Genomic DNA, 24,829 nt, shown 5'->3' on the forward strand with positions numbered 1-24,829 from the left:
CTTTTGGAAGGCCAAACAAAGTAGTTTCACTTTCATAACGAAGCACACAGCATCTTCACAACATTGCGGTGCCGGCAACAATACTACAGCGAGAATCAAAGTTATGCCTTCTTTCTTTGCGTGAAAGTTTGGGCGGTGTTATGCAAATGTTCCCACACAGTGACGTAGACATGTGGGGGCGTGTTTAAACAAGGCATTTTAGGAGGGCGGGGACGAGTCTTAACTATTATAAAGAATATCTCTTTGGGTTTGAGACTTTGCAACTTTAGGGATCTTATCTATTCACGAACAGCTTGTAACACTCCAAAGAGAAAGGAAAACTTGAAATCGCATCATATGACCCCTTTAACCTTAATAATATGAACAAAAGCAAGCATGAGATAAAACACATTCGCTAACCATGTCATAGCTTGCTTCTACAAGACTTTTGACTTTTGAGGTCATAGTATTGTGTGAATAACTGCATGAAAATAATTCTTTATTAGTCGATAATCTGACCTTGTAATCATAATTTGTGTGAAAAGCAATAAAAGTTTTTGGTGTTTTACTACTACTATTGGTCATTTCAACTGGAATATGCAGTGAATTGTGTTTATAGGTACATTTCTTGGAGTTTTGCAAGAATGTAGGAAAAGGCATTTTTTCCTCCAATGAGCCTATGTTGTGTAAAATCAATTCAAATTTCAATGTAGGAATTTAAAAGATATTCTCAGTTCAATTCTGAATAAGGGACAACCCTGTGATCTACAGGCCTTGTTTATTTTAAATAGAAAACTGCTGTTCTAAAAACCTATTAGAAATTAACCTACAAATTGATGTTGTGAACATCGTAAAAGTAAATGATTAGTACCATGGAAAACAATGGCTAAATTGAATCTTTTAATGGTCGTCTGTTGCTGTGTAACAGTTCAAAGAGTTCATGGTAGAAAGGAGATGGCACTTACCCAGTAAAGCATTCATTTAGATTCCATGGGGAAAAGGATTGTTTCATCCTTTTATTAATTCATATAAGAACATTTACATCTTGTTAAAACATTGAGAGAGAGAGAGAGAGAGAGAGAGAGAGAGAGAGAGAGAGAGAGAGAAGTGATCTTAAGAGTATAAAGATAATGTTTCACTTCATGACCAAATCTTTTAATGGTCGTCTGTTGCTGTGTAACAGTTCAAAGAGTTCATGGTAGAAAGGAGATGGCACTTACCCAGTAAAGCATTCATTTAGATTCCATGGGGAAAAGGATTGTTTCATCCTTTTATTAATTCATATAAGAACATTTACATATTGTTAAAACATTGAGTGAGAGAGAGAGAGAGAGAGAGAGAGAGAGAGAGAGAGAGAGAGAGAAGTGATCTTAAGAGTATAAAGATAATGTTTCACTTCATGACCACACCGCCCATATCTGACTCTGTACAGAATCATACACCACATACAGAGTCCCCTCTGCAATATTTCAAGCTGGCACCTCACGCTCGTAACTGAGCTATATTGTCTCTTATAGAAATGGATGCAGTCAAACTATTTACATTCAGCACTTTGGTTCTGGACATTAAAAAAAATTTAAATGCCACATTATGGCAATGCATGGAGATTGAAGGTAGGACCCTGGACTGACCCCTCTGAGATTAAATGTTATTTGAATTTTATTCCAAAAATTGGTGGATATACAGGCTGTTTATGAAATGGCAGAGATACAGTTTCAGTCTTGAAATGTTTACAGCATGGAAAAGCTGCCTGGAATGCTGTATTCATACAGATATACAGGTATGTGTGTCTGGCTATCTGCAACACAGAAATGAAGTTTAAAGACGGGATTGGAAAAGTTGATTGCAACCAGAATTAAGAACGGAGATGAGATGTCCTGAAATAGCATTTCTGAGGTTTTCTTAGAGTCCTGACGTGTGTAAATTGATTCAGCAACTAGTGACGCCAACGGATACCTCAAACTCCAGGAGCTAGATTCGCTTGACAACATGCCATTTTGTTTCAGAGCATGCTCAGTAAATAACTACAGGCTGAAATTAATTAATGCAATGATTTCACTACAAATATTTATTTTTTGCCCCCTTACCGCAGCATTTCTGTGCACATTAGAGGATTTTTTTTTTTCATAGAATGCTAATGAGGACCGCTTTTCGATTGCTTTCCTCGAATCTGAAAAACCTCACATTTTATTTTTAAATCACTGAAACTGCATGCAGAAAAGGCCTGAAAGTAGGTCACATTTGACATGTTTCTAGAAAAGCATAATCTTGTGTATCTGAGAGGCAAAATCAGAATAAAACCCTTGGTGAATTCCCAAAGAAATGAAAACAAAGCTGCTTGTATCTGTTACAGTAAAGAATCTGAGAGATGTCTGGCCTGTGTTGAATGTAAAAGCTTCAAATGTAATACAGAGTACAGTGTTGCATATTAGGTGAAAGATAGCATGACATCTGCTAAAGGAAAGATGAAATTGTTAAATCGGGTATCCCAAAGATGGCTGGATATGGCATATAAGTATGTTCACTTTGACATGAGAGTGTATAGCAACACGTACAGCAGAAATTGAGTAGATGGTCAGCACCTTGTTAAATAATGAATTTTCATCTCATGCCTTTGCACAGGAAAATGTAATAGCTTTCTCAGTCAACTGTGCACATAAACAAGAATGAGACCACGATGGCTGGAGTGATTTTAATCAGAAATATATTAGATTGGAGGATAAAAAACAAACAAACTAAAAACTGAGATATGGACGCAAGATGAGATATATAGGTGACACTATGTAATAACTTTCATATCTTTTTATATCATACATTTTTAAACAATACATTATGCCTATGTAATTCTTAAAAGATCATTTGTTAATATAGATTACATTATACATGAATGTGATATTCAGAATTTTATATACAGTATGCTGTAGTTCAGAATTTGGGGTTAGTAAGAGTTTAATTTATCTAAAATATTTATCAATAAATTAATACTTTTATTTAGCAAGGGCATATTAAATAGATGGTGACAGTAAAGACATTTATGATTTTACAAAAGATTTCTATTTAACATAAATGCTGTTGAATCCTGGAAAATATATATATCACGGTTTCCACAAATGTATGAAGCAGCACAACTGTTAACAACGTTGATTATAATAATAATTAAAACAAACAAATCAGCATATTAGAATGATATCTGAAGGATCCCGTGACACTGAATACTGAAGAAATGGCTGCTGAAAATTCTGCTTTGCCATCACTGGAATAAATTACATTTTAAAATATATTAAATCTATTAAAAAATAAAAGATAAAGCATTAGAGACGAAGAGACTTCTTTCAGAAACATTTTAAAAATCTTACCGATCCCAAACCTTTGGACCATAGTATACAGATATATATATATACATATATATATATTGTTTAGAACTTAATTTATGAAAGTTATTATAAAGTGTTTTGCAAAAAATGCAAAAATACATTGTAACAGGCAGTTTAGTCATAATAAATCTTAAAATACAGAAATATTCAGATTGTGTTTCTCAAGAGCGAGGCTATGTCAGTTTACATAGGGCTGTTGTGATTGATTAGACGCCCTTCACTGTCTTGACAATTTATTGAAGGGCGAAATCTGATTCCTGTCTTAGACATTAAGATAAACAACTCATATTTAAAGACTCCCTGTGATTTCCATCTTCTGAATTTAGCGAGAATGTTTTTCCCCCTTCACAGTTGAGTCACGGATATATCGTGACAGACAATGTGAAGGTCCTACAGCTCTCCATGACAACAGCATAAATTGCACTTTTTATTCTAGTTTAGTTTTTTATGTTGCACTGTAAAAGTTGCTCCTCGTATATTGAACGATCCATCTTATCTTGACAGGAAACTGATCATTTTTTTTATGTTGATGCATATATGCAATTTTCACAGACATTTCCACACATTGCAGTTTTATATAAAAAGCAGTAATAAATGCTCTGTGTTGTCAAAGGCTGTAATTCTGTGGCTGTTTGTGTTGACAAATGCAACAACCCAAGTAACTTAATCAAGAACACTTAAGCAGTACATATACGGTTATTAAATGCTGAGTGGAAATAATTGCCTCAAGATGTAGAGATACTTAATGAATTGATGTATTACAGTTATGCCTTGTCACATCATCATATGTCTAATAGAAAAGCATGGAAATGTTGTGGGAAACAAAGCTATTGAACCAGGTGATGTAAATGTTACTCTGCATTTGCACATAGATAACATGTAATGTACTCCTCATGTAATACTTAAATTAAGAATTGACATTTACAGATTAGAGGTCACTTTAATTGAAATCAGAATTTAGTATAGAGGAAAAAGGAGGAAAAGAACAAGAAGAGGAAAAGAACGAGAAAAAAGTAGTTTCTTCTTTTTTTCTTAAAGAGAGAGTCATACAGCCAAGTGTGCTTTGATATCAGAACAGAGACTTCACTTCATAAGGCAATTGTTTTGTGTTGAAGTGTGGGGCGCTTTTTTTTCTTTCTTTTTTCAAAAAAGTACAAATATGGTTGTTTATCGGTATATATCCAAGAAGCAATGTGAAGCTTTTCACATCTTGAATGAGATGAGCAGTATTTACAAAGTGGCCCACAAACCTCTTCAAAACAATATCGTAAGTATGTACTGTAACCTTTTGGTTGCCTTCTCAAAAGAGATTTCAGTGAACCAAAAAAACAATTATAATAATAAAGAAATTTCGCCATTCAGTTTGCTTTTATGATTACCTTTTGGTTTAGCCATATCTCTGAATACAAAGGAAATTCTATCCAGCATTCTGGTATTTCAGTCCCACATTAAATACAGATATACAGATCTCACAATACATGATGCTACTCCAGATAAAATAGAAAAGCACAAATTTGAATCTTTGCTGATTGTTATAACCATTGGACCACTATGCTCAGACACTTTACATCGGAATAGATTTCTTATTATCAATTCTCCGGATTCATCTTGAAAATTGACATCACCAAGAATAACTACAACACTAGCACATACGTGCTAAAAAATTGTAGCTATATATTCTCACTTAAAATGTTCCTATTCATGAATCATGTAGAGGCAGTCCCCATCATCTCAAAAGGAACCCTTACTCAAAGACAATAAGTAGTTTGACTGTAGGCTAGCTCCAACAAAGTTTTCCCAGCAAGGGAATATTCTGGGAACTTACAGCTTCTAAGGTACGCTCCTGTATGAGTTACAATCAAAAATTCTGTTTCTTACAATTGCTGCCCAAAGGAAGAGAATTGAAAGACAATCTCATCCACAAACATTTACACACACACTGACAATATATTTATTTTCCCTTTCTCTCTCATCACATTTACAAATACATTCTCACAGGCAGGCAAAAATGAGCGACAGAGGCTCATTTGAGCTAGCTGCACAGCTGGCTGAGTTCTGGCTCAGTGGAGTTGGGGAGCTTGGCGTTGAAACTCTGGAGCACCTCCCGTATGCGGGCCACCTCGCTGGACGAAAACTTGAGCCTGTGGCGCAGCAGGCAGGAGAAGAGGTCCAGCGGCTGGGCTCCTGGCGGAGAGAGCCGATTAATGCGGTCCCTCATCTCCAGAAGCATCAGGAAGGCCGCATCCTGCGAGCCCTGCGTGTACGGGTAGTCCAACTGCAAGATCAGGTCCTTGATCCCCTCTGGATCAAAGTGCATGCTGTAGCCAAAGACCTTCAGGCTGTTGATTTTCATGTAGCCCAGGTTGGCCGAATGGTCGTCCAGGTCCAGTGGCTCATAAAAAAGCGTCTCATTGACGGTGGGATCGTCTGTGATTATGCGACTGCGCAGGTAAATGTGCACCGTTTCGAAAAAGGACTTCCACTTGCTGCCAAGAGCTAGGGTCCAGTTATAGCACTGGAGCGAGGCATCCAATTTAGTTCTTTCCCAGTCTGGGAAGTCCTGCTGGTTGACGGGCATAAACCAGCTCTCAGAGTGGCTGCCCCCGAAGGGGTTGACATAGATTGCCGGCACGGGTTCCAGCGTGCTGTTCTTGGTGGAACAGATCTGGAAAGAGATCCCCATCAGCATGTGGATAAGGTTGGATTTGTTCTTGTTGCTCTTGAGGGTGATCAGCATGCGCTTTCTCCACGCCGGGTTGAACCAGCTGCCCAGACGCACATCGTTGCTGATGTAGATTGCGTGGACCTCCATGCGGCTGTCGAGCCTTTGGAGGAGGTGACGCATTTCTGCGTCCGGCATGTCAAAGTCAAAGTTGATGTAGTGGTCCAAAGAGTTGGCAATGTTGGGGCGACAGAATCCCATATGGAGGATGCTGCCTGGGAGGCATGTGCCACAGCGGGTGATGTTGTCTGGGGCGCAGGACGAGCAGAGGGTCCCCTCACCCACCTTACATGGCACGTTGCCCTGGCAGACAGTACGTTGCTCTGCGGCGCAGATGCAGCCATGCATTTCCTTGGAGAAGGTGCCGTACACACCATGCTCGCTGCAGTATAACAGAGACGGAGCTTTGTTGAGCCAAAAACCCAGAGTCCTGCAAGGAAGAAGGTGATAATTACAGACGAGATTAATTCCTGAAAAAATTACAGGCTTGGCTTTACTAAATGAAGATGAAATCAAAATAAATCTGGGCTTCGTTGACATGAAAAATTGTTCCCTAACATGTTAAAATTGTTAAGTCAAGACTTGACATCGGCCTTATTTTCTTTGTGGTAAATGAGGCATTAATTTCCTCTTGCTGATTGATACGAATATTAATCGAGTGCTGATGACCCATTCTTTGACAAATGCAAATTGTTCTTAACCAGTAGAGGACGTGAGTTATAAAAGCCTTTGGGAATGCGTGTGAGGAGACAGTGCATTCTTTTTATTCTCTTTCATCCAATTTAGCGAGAGACAAGTCACTTAAATAAATGCTCCAACTCCATGGGCTCTCCATTATCTTCCTACTCACTTCACAACTGTTGACGCATACTTAATGCCATGCATACATACATAAAATGTCTTGCATCACATGCCCTTTCTGTTGGCTGCCTCCCTGTGGGATTTCATTTCATCAGGCTTCCTGTTGTCCTGGACTCTTTAGTTTATTAATAACCTTATAAATCCAATAATGTAACATGTACTTCTTGTTCAGGAGAGCTTTTGATGTCAAGATGCGATTCAGGAAGAAACAAAAACAAAAAAACATTGATTTTGTGCATTTGTGTCTGCAATGTTAGCGGACAGATTGGATATTCCCCTATCAATGCTTGTTGTAAGTCACTGAAAATGCGATGGCAGTGATTGACGTCAAATCTGGTGGACACTTTTCCGGGTCAGTACTTACAGTAAACCTTAGGTTGTGTAAATGCAGATATCGGATATGGGTCACTTTAAAAAGAAGATATAAACTGGTTGTCAAAAAAATTCGGATATAGTCAACAAATCAGAATTGGGCATCAAGACATGCAGTGTAAATGTGGCCTAAATCAATCATTCTCAATAAATTAAATCTATTAATATCCCCCCAGCCTCATTCCTCATCTCTCTTTTCAGATATCTGACAACTGTTTGTTTTCAGAATCAAAAACCAAATAATTGTCCTGTAAGAACAACAGCTGGACCATGAAATAGTGCATCTTTATTGCCTCTAAGCCATTCTCTAAATAAACCATACAATTTGGTATATATTGAGAGAGAACCTACCAACAGCCTTATAGACACAGATCCACAAAGACAAATGTATAAAGGCTAAAGTATTTGTTTAAAATATTTCTGATCAATAGATTAAAGGAATAGTTCACCCAAAAATAAAAATTATGTCATCATTTACTCAGCCTGGAATGGAAAACAAGATATTCTGAAGAACTGTTTTTGTCTGGAAAATAAAAGTTAATGGGGTCCAAAATGCTGTACCCCATATACTATCCATGCATGGACAGAAATAGCATGAGAGTGAGTAAATGATGGACGTTTCAGTTTTTGGATGAACTAACCATTTAATCAAAAGTTACTAAAACTCACATTGTATATGCTACCCTATGTGTTTTGCAATGAATGTGAAAAAAAAGATCATATGGCCTTGTACCTTTCTCTAGGCAGGCTGATCGTTGGCTGTGTAGGACAGCGCTTGCTGAGAGTGAAGAGTTTGCGCACTATCTTGATGGCTTTTCCCAGCACCACTTTAGTGCTCGCCTCCAGCAGACCATAACGTCTCTGCAGGACCAGATCTGACGTCCAGAACTTTAAGACGGCAGAGGTATTTAAAAAATGATCCGTTGGCAATTTCTTGAGAAAGGCCTTGAACTCATCTGAAAAACAGAAGGAGAGTGAGAAAAGTTACTATGGTTATTATTACTGTGAAACCTTGGAGAAGGTGAATGAACTATATTGAGCTGTAATGACTTTCAAATCTAAGAGATGAGAGAACATGGTTTATGATATGAGTACATGAGTTATTGAGCGACTCAATGTGGGTGTTGTAGGAAAAATACAGCAGAGGCAATAACGTTAATCACGTGACATAAGTACATGTCACCTAACTATATAGCAGCAATTTAAAGTGAGGTTCTATTTAAACTTTGACAATAATTGTGCACTGCAATTGATCACGATTTGAAATAAAGACAAGCTAATTTGTCTTCCGCACAGACAGTTTAGTTATAGAAAAACTCATACTTCTTAATAGAATTTCCCAATAACTTCCATTGCAAAATGTCATACAAGCTAGAAACAGTGACTCATTAGGGAAATTATCAAATACGAGTCATCTCGAAATGTTTTCGGGCCACTTAAAAAGACATTAGCATCCCTCAAAAACTGAGAGAAATGAAGACATTTGTGTAGCACTGAGGAGACGAGCACCAATCCCCCATTGCAAAGCCATGGAGAAAGAGCTCTATTGATGTCACAGGGCATTACAATGTGCAGTGATCCCGTGAGCGCTGAGCCCAGAGGCTCCAGCACACAAGACTAAAATCACAGAGATAACATTAGCATTGGCTCATACTTTCAGTTAAGCTCAGTTTGATCTCAGACTCCCTCTTTCTTCTTCTTTTCCCCTGTCATTTTGTCTAAACATGTGTCTCTGTTTGACTCTGACAGCAGAAGAAAAGCCTACAGTGACCAATGTCACAACATAAGTGTATTACAATTATCAGGGAGGTCTGGAAGTGCATAATCATGTTGTTTGCTAATGTGATGTTGACTATATAAAACTAATAATGATAAGTGCGTGTTGAACCTATATAATGAAAGCATTTCCACTGCACAGATTCATTTAAAAAATGTACATAAATATATGGCATATGTTTTTTTAGTTATTCAGTGAGAAAAAAATAAATTAAATAAATAAATAAAAAGGTAATCGTGAGGTAATCGTTTTTATCTTGAGTTTATATCTAGCAATTTATATATTTATATATATATATATATATATATATATATATATATATATATATATATATATATATATATATATATATATATATGTGTGTGTGTAATAGGGGTGTTGCAATATACCTGTATTGATGATATTGTGTTATTTTAAAAAAATGTAATCGTGTTAATTAGGGGTGTTGTGATATACCCGTATTGGCAATAACCATGACATTTCAAAATGAATGTCACACAGCGCTAAACTCTCACTTGTCTTATTCATACTCGATGTCCGTGGGCATACAATTTTTTCTTTTATTGTTATAATTAATTAAAATATTTTTTATTTTTCAAGATTTCTATATCGCAATATATGGTCCTTTTGGCCGCGATAATGATGTAGATCATGTAGTGAAAAATTTGATATCTTGACAGTCCTACTTAATTGAACATTAGCGACTAATATCTAATCTCTTAATAGATCAATAGTGACTAATATTAAATCTCTTAATAGAACAATAGAGACTGATATTTAATCTCTTAATAGAACAATAGGACTGATATTTTAATCTCTTAATAGGAGAAAAGGGCTAATATTTTAATCTCTTAATAGAACTATACGACTGGGAGAGGTTGGAATGGAAGATACAGTTTGTGTGGACAGGTGTCTTATACACCTAACAAGCTGACATTAGGAGTAACTTCTTAAAGTGACAGGACTAATCTGTGTTCCACATAACCAGTCTGTGGGAGCCAGAATTCTTGCTGGTTGTTAGGGGATCAAATACTTATTTCACTCACTGATATGTAAATCAATTTCTAACCTTTATATGATGTGTTTTTTCTGGATTTTTTGGTTGGCATTCTGTCTCTATAAGTTAAAGTAAACCTACCATAAAAATGACAGACCCTTTATTTTTTGTAAGTGGGCAAACTTACAAAATCAGCAGGGGATCAAATAAATATTTTCCCCACTGTAATGTTATCGTGTTAATTAGCGGTGTTGTGATATGATGTGATATCAAAATTAAAATGCACATGCCAAACTCTCATATGTAACTTAGGTTGGCATTCTGTCTCTATAAGTTAAAGTAAACCTACCATAAAAATGACAGACCCTTTATTTTTTGTAAGTGGGCAAACTTACAAAATCAGCAGGGGATCAAATAAATATTTTCCCCACTGTAATGTTATCGTGTTAATTAGCGGTGTTGTGATATGATGTGATATCAAAATTAAAACGCACATGCCAAACTCTCACATTGTTTCATTCATACTCAATGGCAGAGGGCACCCTTGTACAGCAAGTCCAATAGCGAGACTCACAGGAGTAATAAAACAAATGACCTTCCAGGAAATCCCCTATATGGACCAAGGCATCCAACTATCGCTGTAGCTCAGGGGTCGGCAACCTATGACACGTGTGCCAGAGAGACAAACACTGGCATGTGACCACTAGGAAAAACTGCGTACATTTTGATGTAATCAGTCCTCATAGTCACACAGCCCATTAGGAGCTATAAATACTATTGAAGTGTAAGAATTAACCTGTGCCAGTCTAAAGATGTGCGTGGTTAACAGTGCTTGTCAATGTCAAAGTAATTGAGATGGCCAATCAAATCAAAGTAGACGGGGTTTACTGTTCACAGAAAACTGAGCGCAAATGCCAGCGTGAAGCGTCAGTTCAACATTGAATAGAGATGGAAGATGGAAATTTTGCAATTTGAATACAGTGCAGATGGGAATGTTTGACTGATGAAACGTGAAGAGAATCAGCATCAGTATATGGTTTATCTGTGTTCCTCAAGCCATCCTGGATATTTTTCATAAGGATAATGTAATACTAATCAAAGTCATTTATAAATATAAACAAATGACTTCAGGTATTCAGTTTAGTCATTTTGTTTTGCACTGTCAAATGTAATGTCAGAAAATATTTCTGTGGCTCTCATAATGCTTCAAAAAGTTAGAAAGCCTTGCAGTCCTTGACTGAATGAGCTCAATAACATTTCATTTTACAGTAACTGTATTCGGATGATTCTTACATCTGAATAGATGCTTTATCACTCCCTGAGATCTGCAGCACATTTGCTTTCATTACGTGACAACAAAAGCAAGCATTTAATATGTACATGTATATTTCAAATATAACCTCGAGGGGCTGAGATCAGGGTTGTGGTATGCTAATGTAACCCAATAAAACCATAGCAGTTCATTCTCTACCCGATCATAACCTGCCGTCCCTTTCCCACATACCGGCGTAAAATGTAGCCATACACAGCAGTGCTTTTATGAGGATTTTCTCACTCCCTCTCTCTCTTTTTCACTCTACTTTCCTTCATTTGCCTTCCACTGTTTACAGTCGAAGCTCTCCCCTTCTATCTTTTCCCCATCTTTTTATCTCCTCCTTTATCTTACATTCTGCTGGAGATCTCATTATTCACAGCACATTTACAATTTGAACTTTTCTCCCCTTTTCTGCCTTATTCTTGCATTTATGACTTTATGTTCCAATTTATGGACTATATAGCCCTTCCTAAAAATGTCAGATGGAATGATGAGGTTATTTTCCTCAAAACACATTCTCATTTTGTATATTAGTACTTTCTATGAACAAGGAGAAAAGGGAAATTACTGCTGCCTATGCACGTTCAAGAACATAATGGCATTCATGCTCATTATATAGTGCGGTCCAAATGTCAGAGACCATTGTTGATAATATGGTATTCAAGTCAAATTTAAACCTAAAAGTAAACAAAGACTTTGAATTTTGAATTTTTTTTTAAACAAATAAATGTTATGATGAGGTTTAAAATATCAAATGAATATAAGAAATATTTAATCAAATAACTAAATTAGTGACATTGTGTGGGCGCCTTTGTTCATATTAACTTTTATATGCAACCAAACACAATCCTCAAATGTATTTGTACAGAAATGTCCCTCTGTTGGGAAAGTTAGTTGTATGTATATGGTGAGTTCACTCTTACGATGAAACAACAAAATCCCCTTCTTGGGATCATTGTAAAAGAGAAGAACACTTTGACATTTACACTGTGTCATACAGTTATTTCTTATATTGCATCCTGTGTTGCATCTCCACTTGGTATGGACTTTGAAAACTACAAAGACAGCTGGAGGAAAAGGAATCAATAACGGCTGCTGATGTAACTATGACTATAAACTACAAAACTCAGTCAAGATAAGAAAAACGGCCTTTCACACAATGTCGAAGTTATTATAACATACAAACAAACAAATTAATAAATGCACAAATGAATGACCAAAAACCATACAAACAAACAAATGAATGAACAAATGAAACCAGATCTAGTTGTCAAACAGGAAAGTTGACATAAGGACTATATCTTAGTAACTATAAGGTTTTCACTCACAAGTCCAAACATTTAGTAATCATTGTATTTGTTGGTCAAAACAACACTCTGATATTGCTTTTACAGCCTTACATGCTGTTTTATGCATTGTTTTATGGTTTAAATTTTGCTTTTTTCGGAGGTTTAATTGCATGTTTCATTCCCCATTTGGCAAAAGGTGAAATTAACTATAGTTTAAAGTGTTTTTTTTTTACTACATAGAAATTGACTGTATAGAAAATGACTTTAAAAAATAAACCCATCCTGAGAAATATTCAAGAGAATAAAAAGTGTGACAACTACCCTAGGTTTCCTCTACAATAATCTCACAGGGAAAATCATGAAGACAATAGAACTAGCAAATCCCCAACAGAGTTTTTCTTAGAAAGCCATACGACGTACTTGAAAATAAAACTCTTTTCCTCTAGTTAAAATGCACAAACCCGCTGCAGTTTTTTGTGTTCTCCTTTATTTCAGATATTCCGTTTCAAAGTGCCTCTTAGACTTCAGCTAAATGTGTTCATTTTGTGCATAAAGCTGCAGTGATCTGCCTTTTTTGTGCGTCAGACAGCTAACCGAGCCAAGCGTCCCTGCAGGTATGGCTGATGTTTTGTAATTATAAGCAAACCATCAGTGCGATGCAAACTATTCACATGTAGATGCACTGAGGAACTTTAACTTTTGATATCAGGCTGAAAGCAGATGCAGGCAATGTTGCTGAAATTACCTATTATAACATGGCCTTATATTTTTTTCATCAGATGCAAATGGGCTCACAAATTCATTACACCTATAATGAACTGTTTTGCATCTAAATAGCAAAAGAAACAACTATCAGCCCCAAACTCCACAGAAGTTCCATTTAATGCAAAGCGAAATACAAGTTGTGTGGAGTTTTTTTTCTACTAGTTTACAGTGTTTTGAAATACTCAAACTGTATAAAATTAAATTATTAATCAGGACAGAGAAGATAAAAAAGATCAAGGATGTACCCTCTACCCTTCAGATTATTATTATTGTGATTTCTTCCCTTCGCTTTTTTTTTATAAATATTTTTTTTTTCACAGAGAAAGCAGGACACCTGTACAATATATTCAAATGAGCACTTTTCCCTCTTCATGGGAAGAAGTGGTCGTGTTATCTCTACCGGACACCCTGCAGAACACAGTGCCGCCTGGCCTCTATGCGTCTTTTATATCTCCCAAGTGGAATGTGATTTTAAAGCCGGTGAAAATTTGGTGGCTCCCAGAGGACAGGGCATAATTCACTGATTGATCAAAGCACAGGTAACGGAGGGGTGGCTGAATTACGGCTTGTCAGGAGAAGCTGTCTGGTGGCAGGGTCCTGATTAGACATTTCTCGCAGTGTTAGAACGAAATGAAGGATATTCGCTCTGTTAATCAGTCAACCCTGCTCTTTTTTTCCCCTGAACATTAATACAGAATTGAGTTCTCCCTGTAATTGTGCAAGAAGACAGTTGTGACACGAACAAGACACCGTTTAAAGTCTGTAGAGGGAACTGAAGTAGTGAAATAAACCTGGCAGTGAAACAATGACAGATTTTCATGGACTCACCGACTTAACACATCTCCAATGAAAACCACATACGTATGTGTTGTTACATTTCCAGGCATCGGCCCAAGCCTTTGAATCATCCTTCTTTATTACTGACAAACAAAAGTTTGTTTTGGAAGTATACAATGCCATCATAATGCATAGATGGTTAGACTCTGTTGAAAGAGTCTGTATCTTTTAGAATAAGAATGAACGGTCACAGGAGCTTGTCTGTAAAAATATTGTTTCCTCCATTCCTGCTGTCATCAGAGCTCCAAAGCAGTCACTGAAATATACCCCTCACTCCCTTTCGCTGTTGCTGGAACCCTGAGCCATAAATATAGAGCCTTTAGCCTCTTTGTCTTGGTGCTGTGCACTGCAATCGCTGCTTATGGTACTCTGGTGGGTGCTTTCAGCAAGGCCAAGTTGTGTTGTTGAGGTCTCAGCCTCCAAAAACTCATAAAGGAGATCAATCCTAACTAAGACAGTAATTTTTGCCTATCAAAGTCTGGAGAGGAGCATAAAACACTTGAAATGCTCGCTCGCAAGTTGTAAAATATTGGCAGCGGGCATTGTGGCGTGACATATCGTAAATGTATAATTATGTCCGTAGTTGCAAAGTACACTCACAAAAGAAGAAAACATGTTTACTGTGGGCTCCATGGTAGAGTATGCCATTCTGCTAAACATATAAGCATGTTTTTTATAGTCCGTTTTAAAGGTTTATGTGCCATGCTATCAAAAGTGACAGATTTCAAAAAGCATACATAACCATATTGCAGCTTAGGTATTTTTGGTTTAAGTAAAATGTTCATTTGAATCACCCCATGCTTCTAAGTTAGCAGAAATTATAGTGGTGCTTGTTTTTCTTAATAGGCCATTGCCATGTAGCATATCAGGCCACCGTGTCATTATGAGTTTGAGGTGCACTGAGGCCTGGTCTGAACTTAAATGGGGCAGCAGGATGAATGAATCCCATAAAACCTAAAACAGGCATCGGTGGGTGGCTGCAGCATATGCATCAAAATCGAATGGACTGTGCTGTCATACAAGCCACTGCCTGCATCATTAAAGCGAGAGAAATGACAATGTGTGACTTCCTCGAGATTATATAAACGCTTGTGAGTTTAGAAAGTAAAGTTAAGTGGCATTTTCCCCCTCTAGGCCGGAGGATAAGTTTGTTGGTACTGTAGTTTGCATGATTCTGTTTAGTTGTAAATTATTGAGGCTCAGCAGGGCTCTGGCTATACTTGGCATCCTCTATGAATTTGGTAATAAGAAATAACATTATTTGGAGCTTTCCTACAGCACGGCAGGAAGACAAGTAAATAATGTCATTTCATTTTCTCAGGTCTCACACAAACTGTACTGTGTTTTCTGCATTCATAAATCCCAACCATTCAACACTGATACCCAAATTATTGTAAGAAATATATATATAAAAAAATATATTTAATAATAAGTTTAAAGAGTGTAAATATAAGTTGATTTAATAACTACAAGCCGATATTTGGGCCCAAATTAGCTAACCCCTGATAGCTTAATGTACAGTATATGCTCTTCAGCTCTGCTTCAAGAAAAACACAAACAGCATGCAAATACAATACAACATTGGGCTTCAAACACATAAAAACAATTTATTTATTTTATATTTTGTAATATTTTATTTCAACAAATTATCAGTGAAAGTTGGTGCTAAATTGTACGAACTTATAATAAAGTTATGTAATTTGTAAATTATTTAATTTTGATCATTTCATAGATTTGGTCTAGTTTATTTTAAAGTTTATTTTTGTTTGAATAAATAATAAATAAATAATGATGTTTGGTATTCCAGGCCATTTTTGTTCATTATTTGTACTATATTCCTGTTTGTATTTTTTGTTGAAGAATAGCTTATTGCCAATTATTGGTGCTCAAAAATCAAAAGCTAAAAAAAAAAAAAAAAAAAAAAAAGAGAGAGAGAGAGAGAGACAGGTTCTGAAGAAAAAGTCTTCTCTCATCTGCTGTATGCGAGTAAAGCAGGTCTCACCCAGTATTCCATCACTCACTGAGAGTTATAAACTCTCTCTCTGCTCTCAATACGCCTCTGAATTTCATTATAAAATATTATTCTCTGCTTCCACACAAGGTCAGTAGGATTAAAAAAAACAAAAGCATTGGGTGGTCTGCAACTTATTTGAAGTAACTGTTTGAAGTTTCACTCATGCAGAGAGATGAATTAAAGTGGGATGAGCAGCTATTTTCAAATAACTTATCACCTGAGGAGAGTAATTCAAAGTCAGTGCCATATATTAAAAGAGATAACGTTTCACAAATACACAATTTAACTTTATTGGATATCACCAAATGTCTTCAGATGGGAGGCATGGATACTATGGTGTATGTTATTTTCTCTACTCTGGGATTAAGCTTTTAGCTACATATAGCTTCTTTCATTACCTGGCACTTTTTGAGGCTCAGGGCTCCATCCAAGTCTTCATTGCATAGGAGCTCACATCTCTTGCCCATATTAGGGTTCTGACAGCAGGGGTGATGTCACAGGTTTGAGAGGAAGCAGTTTAATGACCCCAATGCTTTCCAGGAACAGCACTCTGATGGATCTACTCAGTCAGCTGGCATCTTTACACAAGAAAACCCTCACTTTCACTGTTTGTCTGTTTTCTGACAAATACTTGCAGAGGAGTGAAGTGGAGTTCTGCCACACAGGACTGAAAAACAAAACTGTGTGCATGGAGTTTATGAGCTAAATATGCATATTATGTATTTACATATTGTTAGCATGTGTAATTTTTCATACATGAGCCACAGTTTTGATTGTAGAGACACACTAGAAATAATGCAAACAAGTCCAGATGGCTTTATCAATCGAACAGGTGTGTGGTTAAACGTTGCTTCCTTTACATATGCAAAACAATGAACTGAAGCACATAAACAACAGAATCCAATTTATTAAATGGTGTTTATATCTCTTCTCAGAAAAGAAGAAAAGGAAAATATTTTATGGCTTGTGTATTTTTTAGGGCCCCTGAGGTTACAATGTCAAAAAGTCTTTGAGTCGAGCATTTGATGTCAAAGACATAACTTATTTGCTCTGCTTTGTTGCACTGCTATTGCAGCTGAATGAACGCTGTCAAACTGTTTCTTCTACTTACTGAAACAATTAAGATCAAAAGAGAAAAGAAGACTAAAGAAAAGAAAAAACTGTTGGCATGATGACCCCCAGACAAACAACATGAAATAATGAATCTGTCAAAGGAGGAGGTATAATTGCCACTCAATAATGCTTACTAAGCATGCTTTTTGACATTTTAAAAACAATCAAACTGTTAATAATAATAATACAATAATAATCATATAAAAATAATTATATAAGTTAAGTTTAAATTAATATAATTCATTATTAATAAGTATTATTATTCAAAATATTACAATGTTAACATTTTATTTTTTATTTGAAATATGAACTATATTAACTACATTAAAATATATAATGATTGGACTTTTTAACACCATTAAATATAAAAAATAAGATGATAGATGGATGGATGGATGGAAAGATAGTATCTCATAATAATTGTAGTTCATTATACATGAACTTTAATTCCAATCATCATATTTTTCTGTAGTTAATATTAGTAATATTATTATATCAGTAAAAAATAAATATAATTTCATTTGTCATTTTTTAATATTAATAATAATAATAATACATATTTTAATAATTATTATATTAACTTTAATCTATGTAACCATATTTGCATAATAATAAAAATAAAAATAATTATTAATATTATTATATTAAATTATTATTGTAATATTATTGTATTTATTTACAACATTATTGATATTACCTACAGCAAAAATATGAAATGTAAATATTCTAATATAAGAATTTGAACAAAATTTTAATACCAACTTACAAAACAATTTCTGGAGAAAACATACATTTAGGTGAATGGACTTTTGACTTCAAAAGCTACTGAGATACAGCCCTTATATGACAACCTTGTGACAACTAGCCCTGTCTCCATTATATGTAACTCCTGCCATTGCTGTGTCACACTGAATCACATCTCTCATTTATAACAGCCAATGATGGCAGTGAATGGACTGCTTAGAGTCCCAGAGAAAGTGATGCATGTCTGCTTAAACTCATCAGTATGATCATCATCACAGTGCGGAAATGACTTCCAGTAGTCTGTCTTGCTTTTCTTTCTTTGTGAGTTCTGAGGAAGCAAATCATCTTGATTTCCTAGCTCCACTAGAGCAATTGCTACACGTGTGAATGCTAATATTAGGGTTTTTTATTGAATATATAATTCAACCGAGCTGTGCAGAGCAGGGGAAAACCACCAGTGCTCTCTTCTATTCTGATGTACCAGCAATTACATGAAATATCTCAAATCCAGTAAAAAGCTTGTGGCAAACCATAAATCTTAGCAATCACAGTCGGGGGAGTGAGGACATGTTTCAGGCTTTCTTCCTGAAGGATGCATTTGTAGCCTTTAGCAACTTAAATGGCGTTTGTTTCTATTTCTTTCTTGCTTGCTTTTTTTTAGCCTTTGTGAAGCAGAGCAACTCTTTTCTTTTTTCTTTTCTTACATGAATTGCAGATAGTAAAGCAGCACAATGTTGTTTAGTGGGAAGAATTTCACTCTGCATGCATTGTGTAGACCCTGTTATGCTTCTTTTGCTGCATTCTGCATGTTTTAGGTCATGTGTGGAACTTAGTTTAGTCACATTAAAGACAATCTGACATGCAGTAAGTGGCTAAACTCTGCCCTAATCTCACTGTTCCACATGTCATTGCGCCAAGGTGGCACCAAACTGTCATACGGCGATGTTCACATATCCTACTTTTATTTATCAGGGTTGACATTAATATTTTGCAACCTCCTCTAAAAAGGCAGAAAAACATCTTTTGTGTGGGAGTTTGAGTATTTGCTCGTCAACGAAAACCTGTCCACAGACAGGATGCTTTGCACAAAGACTACGATCACATGATGAGTATGCTGGAAATAGCAGGCAGCCACTATTTATTTTCTGCCTGACCAGATTTATTGTATTTACTGGGTTCAGAGTGACTCGTGATCACCCTATATCCGCTAGTTTTGGTTGCCGTCACATTTGTTGGATATTGGAAAGGCCAATATCTGACCCGTACAACTTCGTTTTTATTGGGTTCACAGATATCACCTAGAGGACCACAAGCTCTGCTGAAGGATGCATATAGTGATCCACAACAGCCACAACTTGATTGAACAACATTAGAGGCTCTTTCTCACTGATAATACACAGCAGGGTTGGAAATGAATCGGGGTCTTGGAGCAAAAACTCGCTGAAATTTGAAATGTGGAGGATTTTTTTTTATATAATCTATTTATTCTATTCTCAGCCAAGTTATTCATGTTATCACATAAAAAAGTTGAAATTGATTTGAAATGATAAGTAGCAGCTTAGTGCATTTAACAAATGAAAGGCACAACTGATCTTATATAATTAGAAAAGTATGTCTTCATAAAGGTTAAAAATGTTTGATTTGATAAATGGATGATAATTATGGATTCAATATCAAAATAAAATAAAATAAAAATTCTGCTATTTTTGTCTTTTGTAATATTGTATTTTGTAAATAAATTAAAAAGAAAACACTTGTAACAAAAAAAAAAATCATTTTAAATGCAATGAGTGAATTTAGGCATCACAATAAAAAATTCATTAATTTAAAAAAAATCCCTATTTAACAGTTCAATTCTTCTTAAAGATTAACATTAACTGAGTGTTATATGACAAAAATTAGAAAAATGAACATGAACATCATTTAATAAATTGCAATATTCTCTGAAAATATATCCAATAATGACCAATACTGATAAATAAAAATATCTTTAAAATATGATAATGTATGGCCTGAAATATGGTACTATGCATCCCTCTACACTGCTAATTTTAAACAGCTGTCAGAAGAACTAAATAAATTGCTAACCAGCTAGACTTTAACCCTTTCATTCTTACCCATTATGGAAAAGTTAATTTTCTGACAATGGTACATACATTAGCATTACATGGACCGATGCCAGAGAAATGACTTAAAAGGACTGTAAAGATATGCAAACCTTGATTGTAAAGCTTCCTATCCACAACATAAAAGACAGAACAAAAGAAGTGTGGACATGATAAGTAGCCATTGACTGAGTATCTCTGACATGCAGGAAAGCCTATACTTCTCACCCACCATTAACCACTCAATCTTTTCCCACTACTGCTGGAGTGCCTTTTGATTTTGATGAATTTATATAACATGCACCAAAGCCTATCCTCCAGTGATGAATGCAGTTATTGATTGTGCCTCTCCGATGACTGTCTCAACCAACTTGATGGTAATTAGAGCAGTCAATCTGAACATGGCTTATTCTTACAACAACACGGCTACTGTTGTTCGCTTTGCAGGGTTGAAATGCTTTCAAAACAGCTGCACATGCTTTTGAGATATGTAAATGGGATTGAGAGTTGAAAATGGGACGGTATCACAGGCACAATATGTGCCATTATGAGAACATTTAGAGTTGTCACGTTTTCATAATTTTCACACCAGTGCTACTATAATACCACTGGTTGGACACTATGGTCTAGTGTATGGTCTATTTTCGTTGCACAGTAACCTAATACACAATAACTCAAGGCAGTTTGATTTAATCTTTGAATATGTTTCTACATTTTTTGTTTAACTAAAACCGAAAAGGAAACAAAAAATGTAAATAAAATAGTAGTACATTTTATGTTATTCACTAACCTCAACCAATACGCCAAACAGAGGTCACTCGTTTTTCACTGTTGTAATCAAGAGTGACGGTCATTCTGATAATGTTCTTTGGTTTCTAAATGTGGCTGTTGATATGGTTTGGTTCACTGTATTAATGCTCTACAAATCAGAGCGCAAACTCTGCTCAGCAGCCAATTGTAAAGCCCATATGACTTATACAGTTATCAGTAAAAAAGTAACGTCTTCTGTCGCAAAAACGTGTTCTGTGTGAATGGCCCTTTATGCTGCCTGTGCATTTTTGCACTTGCATCTCACGTCTTTTGCAGAGTCTTGTGCATGGCATTTGAAAAATGCAGCATTCAGGTTAAAAAAAACCTTAAACTTTTCAAACACATTAGACCTAGTGTTTTTTAATTTCTACTGTCCTTATTGTACACTTTTTATACGTCAGTAGTACACGATAGGCTTTCAATGCATTAGTTTGTGAAATGTATTTTTTTCTTGGTTATGTGTGGGTTCTATTTTTAATAGACAATTAAATTAGAATGAAATTAGCACAGCTTTATGGACAAAAAATATGATTTTGCAATATGTTCTGCAACTTTATCAAAAAAGTCAGTGACTCTGTATTAAGATATTGGAGGACGTAGCGCTTATGGATCCCAGAAGAGCAGATGTTTAGAGCAGACTATTGGATTTCATCAAATATAAGATTCATTTCTGTCCTCCATCTATTTCAGGATAATTCAATCTACGACAGCAGTGCTCCTGATCAGAATCTCAGTATCAGTTCCATGGACTGTTGTCTAAACTGTGTGGTGAATAGTGCCACAGAATAGTAATGTCTTTTTATAGCTGTGTGTGAGTGTGTGTGTGGTGTGATCCCTCCAAATGACATTATTTAGAGGTGCTCAGTGGGTGATCTCAGTGAGAAATGTGACCTGAATTGAAGCCCATCTCACCCTACTCGAATTACCCCATGTGGATTTGATCCTTTTCCCTCTACACGAGCACATAGATCAGGCCGCGTACAAGATGAACTGCCATTGTCTCTCACATTTGTCAGGAGAAGGAGAGCCAGGAAGTGCTCAGACTACCTACAGGCCTAAGTGGCAGGCAGTCAGAAAGTGACACTTCTAATACCGTCGCTGATGACAATGACAGTGTTTTTTCTCCGAGCCGAAAACTCATTTTGCACATGCCGCACCACACAAATCTATCCTCATTTTGCCTGGGCCACCTGCCAGATTTAATGACAGCTGCTTATCAAGGCAGAAAATATGTGCAGTTGTGCAGAACAAGGTTTCTCAGCAGTCAGTGGGAGTGTCACTATGTGATAAAGATTCTTCATAGTATTCTGTACCTGCATGTCTGTCTAAACGCAAGTAGGTTTGTTTACTGTAATATTTAAAGTGTAAAGTGCAGCTATCAACACACTCATTTCATTACTGTAATGGATTATCTTTTTCATAAACACACAATGGTCTGAAATCGTGACTATCGTGGCATTAGTACATTGAATTGGATCATTTCACTTACTGCTACAGATTCTTTCTGACCTCGTTTTAATACTTTGAGTTTATAAATGGCAAAACTAAGTAATATTTAGTTGTATTTACATGTTATTATGATGCTAACATCACAATGAATGTCAGCATGAAATAAAAATTCACCCAATCTATTTTGTAAATGCATGTTATTGATCTTATTTTGAACGATTCATATGTGCATATATTTAATTGATCTTTTTTAACCTCAAAATCAAAATGAAAACTCAGTCTTCTTGGATGTATGTCATAATACATAAGAAAAATATGACACTACATTTGTTTAATTAAAATGCCAGTAAAAATAAAATGTAAAATACAAATATATAACTTTGTACATCATGTACAGAGCAGGGTTACTAAAAATGACAAAAACACGACAAAATTACTAAAACGAACTAAAAATAAAAACATTGAAAATAATAATAATAATAATTATTATTATTATTAATTAATTTCTTTTTTTAAATGTGTAATTTAAATTAGATTTTACTTAAATTTTAATATACATTTAGATGTGGGAGAAATTATGGAATTTTGACTAGCTTTTGAATAGTAGGTTTAAGCCCACTAGCTATAAAAAAATAAATAAAATAAAAATAAAATCACCATTTCAGTAAGAAAATGTGTATGAAAGAAAACTCAAGCTATTTTTATAATATAATATAATTGGTTTAAGCCTACTAGCTATAATAATAATAATAATAAAATAAATACATACCTGCTTCAGCAGGAAATATGTACTAAAAATGCACTCATCAGGCTATTTCAGGAAAAAAAAAAAGTCTGAAGGAAAACAGGAAAAGTGAACCCCTTATTGGTTCTTTAATAGCACTGGTTTATTTTCACAATTTGAGTTGAATTACTGAAATAAATGAACTTTTCCACGACATTCTAATTTATTGAGATGCACCTGTAATTGTTAAAAAAAAAACATAGAAAATTGTTCTTTGTTTAACTTCAAAAGGTTTTCCTATGGCATTAGGCTGTCAAACCCTGAGTGTGTGTATGAGTGTGCTTACACTGTGTAAGTAAGTGTCAGTGGGTGTCGAGATGTTGTCAGTGTGTTATGGAGCTGTCCTACATGACCAGGAACTGACTGCACACCCACAGAGGCCTTTGGAAACATCTACAGCGTCCAACATTGGATCTTGCTGAAGATGATGTCCCTAAGCCAGGACCTATCTGTCAGTCTGGGCCCAATGGGAACCACAGTGAGACAGAAGGTCAGTAGAGCTCTTGACAGCAGTTTCAAACAATGCCTTTGTCTATAAACCATCTGCCTGACTGTGCTCTGCACTGTCCATACTCGTTCCTTGCTCTACAACATCTTCCTGAAGTTTCTAGAAACCCTTTGCAAAAGTTTCTGTACTTTTTTGAGATGCACAAGAGTGACTGTTCCCTAAAGCCATTCGTTGAGTGTCTGTTCTATAAGGGAGAACAAGGAAAAGTGTTTGTGTTTGTGTGTGTGGGTGTGGGTGTGTGTCAGATGGTGATGTGTTAGATAAATTATCTATAAATTATCTATTAATTATAGTTATCTGTGGAAGCCTGTTTCCACCATGAAAGAAAAAAAATATTTGCAACTTTTTATCTCACAATTCAGACTTGACTTGCAACTCGGAGTTCATATCACAATTCTGACTTACTTTCTAGAAATTCTGAGTTTACATCTAATAATTTTATTTTTCCACCACAGAATAAAACATAAAAAAGGTAAATGTGACTTTTTATCTCACAGTTCGTCCTTTTTCCTTGCAATTGCGAGTTTATATCTCACAATTCTGTCCTTTTTTTCAGAACTGTGTTTATGTCGGAAATAATTTCTCTAGATTTCTCTAATAATGATTTCTCTAATATAAACTCAGAGTTGCGAGAAAAAGTGTCTGAATTGTGAGATAAAAGTCAAAGTTAACTTTTTTTTATTTATTATTAAATTCCATATATTCTATAGTTATCATATATTCATTATAAACGTTTTTTTTTTACCCCAATGAAGAGTATAAATCAAAACTTTTGCCTGTAAAAACTAGTGTCAGAAAGCTTTCCAGCTCAGAAACATTAGATGTGCATACTAGCATCTCATAAATAATAAAAAATATATATATATTATTTTTCCAAAATGGTTAGAATTAACTATATTTGCATGGATTTTGCAAGTCAAATTAAACTGATTTTATTTATTTTTAATTTCTATGCAGTTATTTTTTTAGGTAAAAATAATCAACGTGCTGTTCTGCTTTTAAAAAAAATGGCTT

The 24,829-nt window shown here is 35.5% G+C and overlaps 1 protein-coding gene across 1 annotated transcript; it reads right to left on the reverse strand.

The window, feature by feature from the left end:
• Positions 1–3,460: 3,460 nt before the first annotated feature.
• LOC107558305 (BMP/retinoic acid-inducible neural-specific protein 3-like) lies at positions 3,461–9,613 on the reverse strand. The gene is made up of 3 exons (XM_016241959.1): positions 9,601–9,613; positions 8,042–8,264; positions 3,461–6,505 (listed from the first exon to the last, which is right to left on the reverse strand). The coding sequence occupies exons 1-3, from the start codon at positions 9,611–9,613 to the stop codon at positions 5,386–5,388; spliced, it is 1,356 nt and encodes a 451-aa protein (XP_016097445.1). The 3' UTR covers positions 3,461–5,385.
• Between the last annotated feature and the right edge of the window lie 15,216 nt (positions 9,614–24,829).

Source organism: Sinocyclocheilus grahami, unplaced genomic scaffold (assembly GCF_001515645.1).
Source record: "Sinocyclocheilus grahami isolate Dianchi unplaced genomic scaffold, SAMN03320097.WGS_v1.1 scaffold21.1, whole genome shotgun sequence".
Taxonomy (NCBI): Eukaryota; Metazoa; Chordata; class Actinopteri; order Cypriniformes; family Cyprinidae; genus Sinocyclocheilus; species Sinocyclocheilus grahami.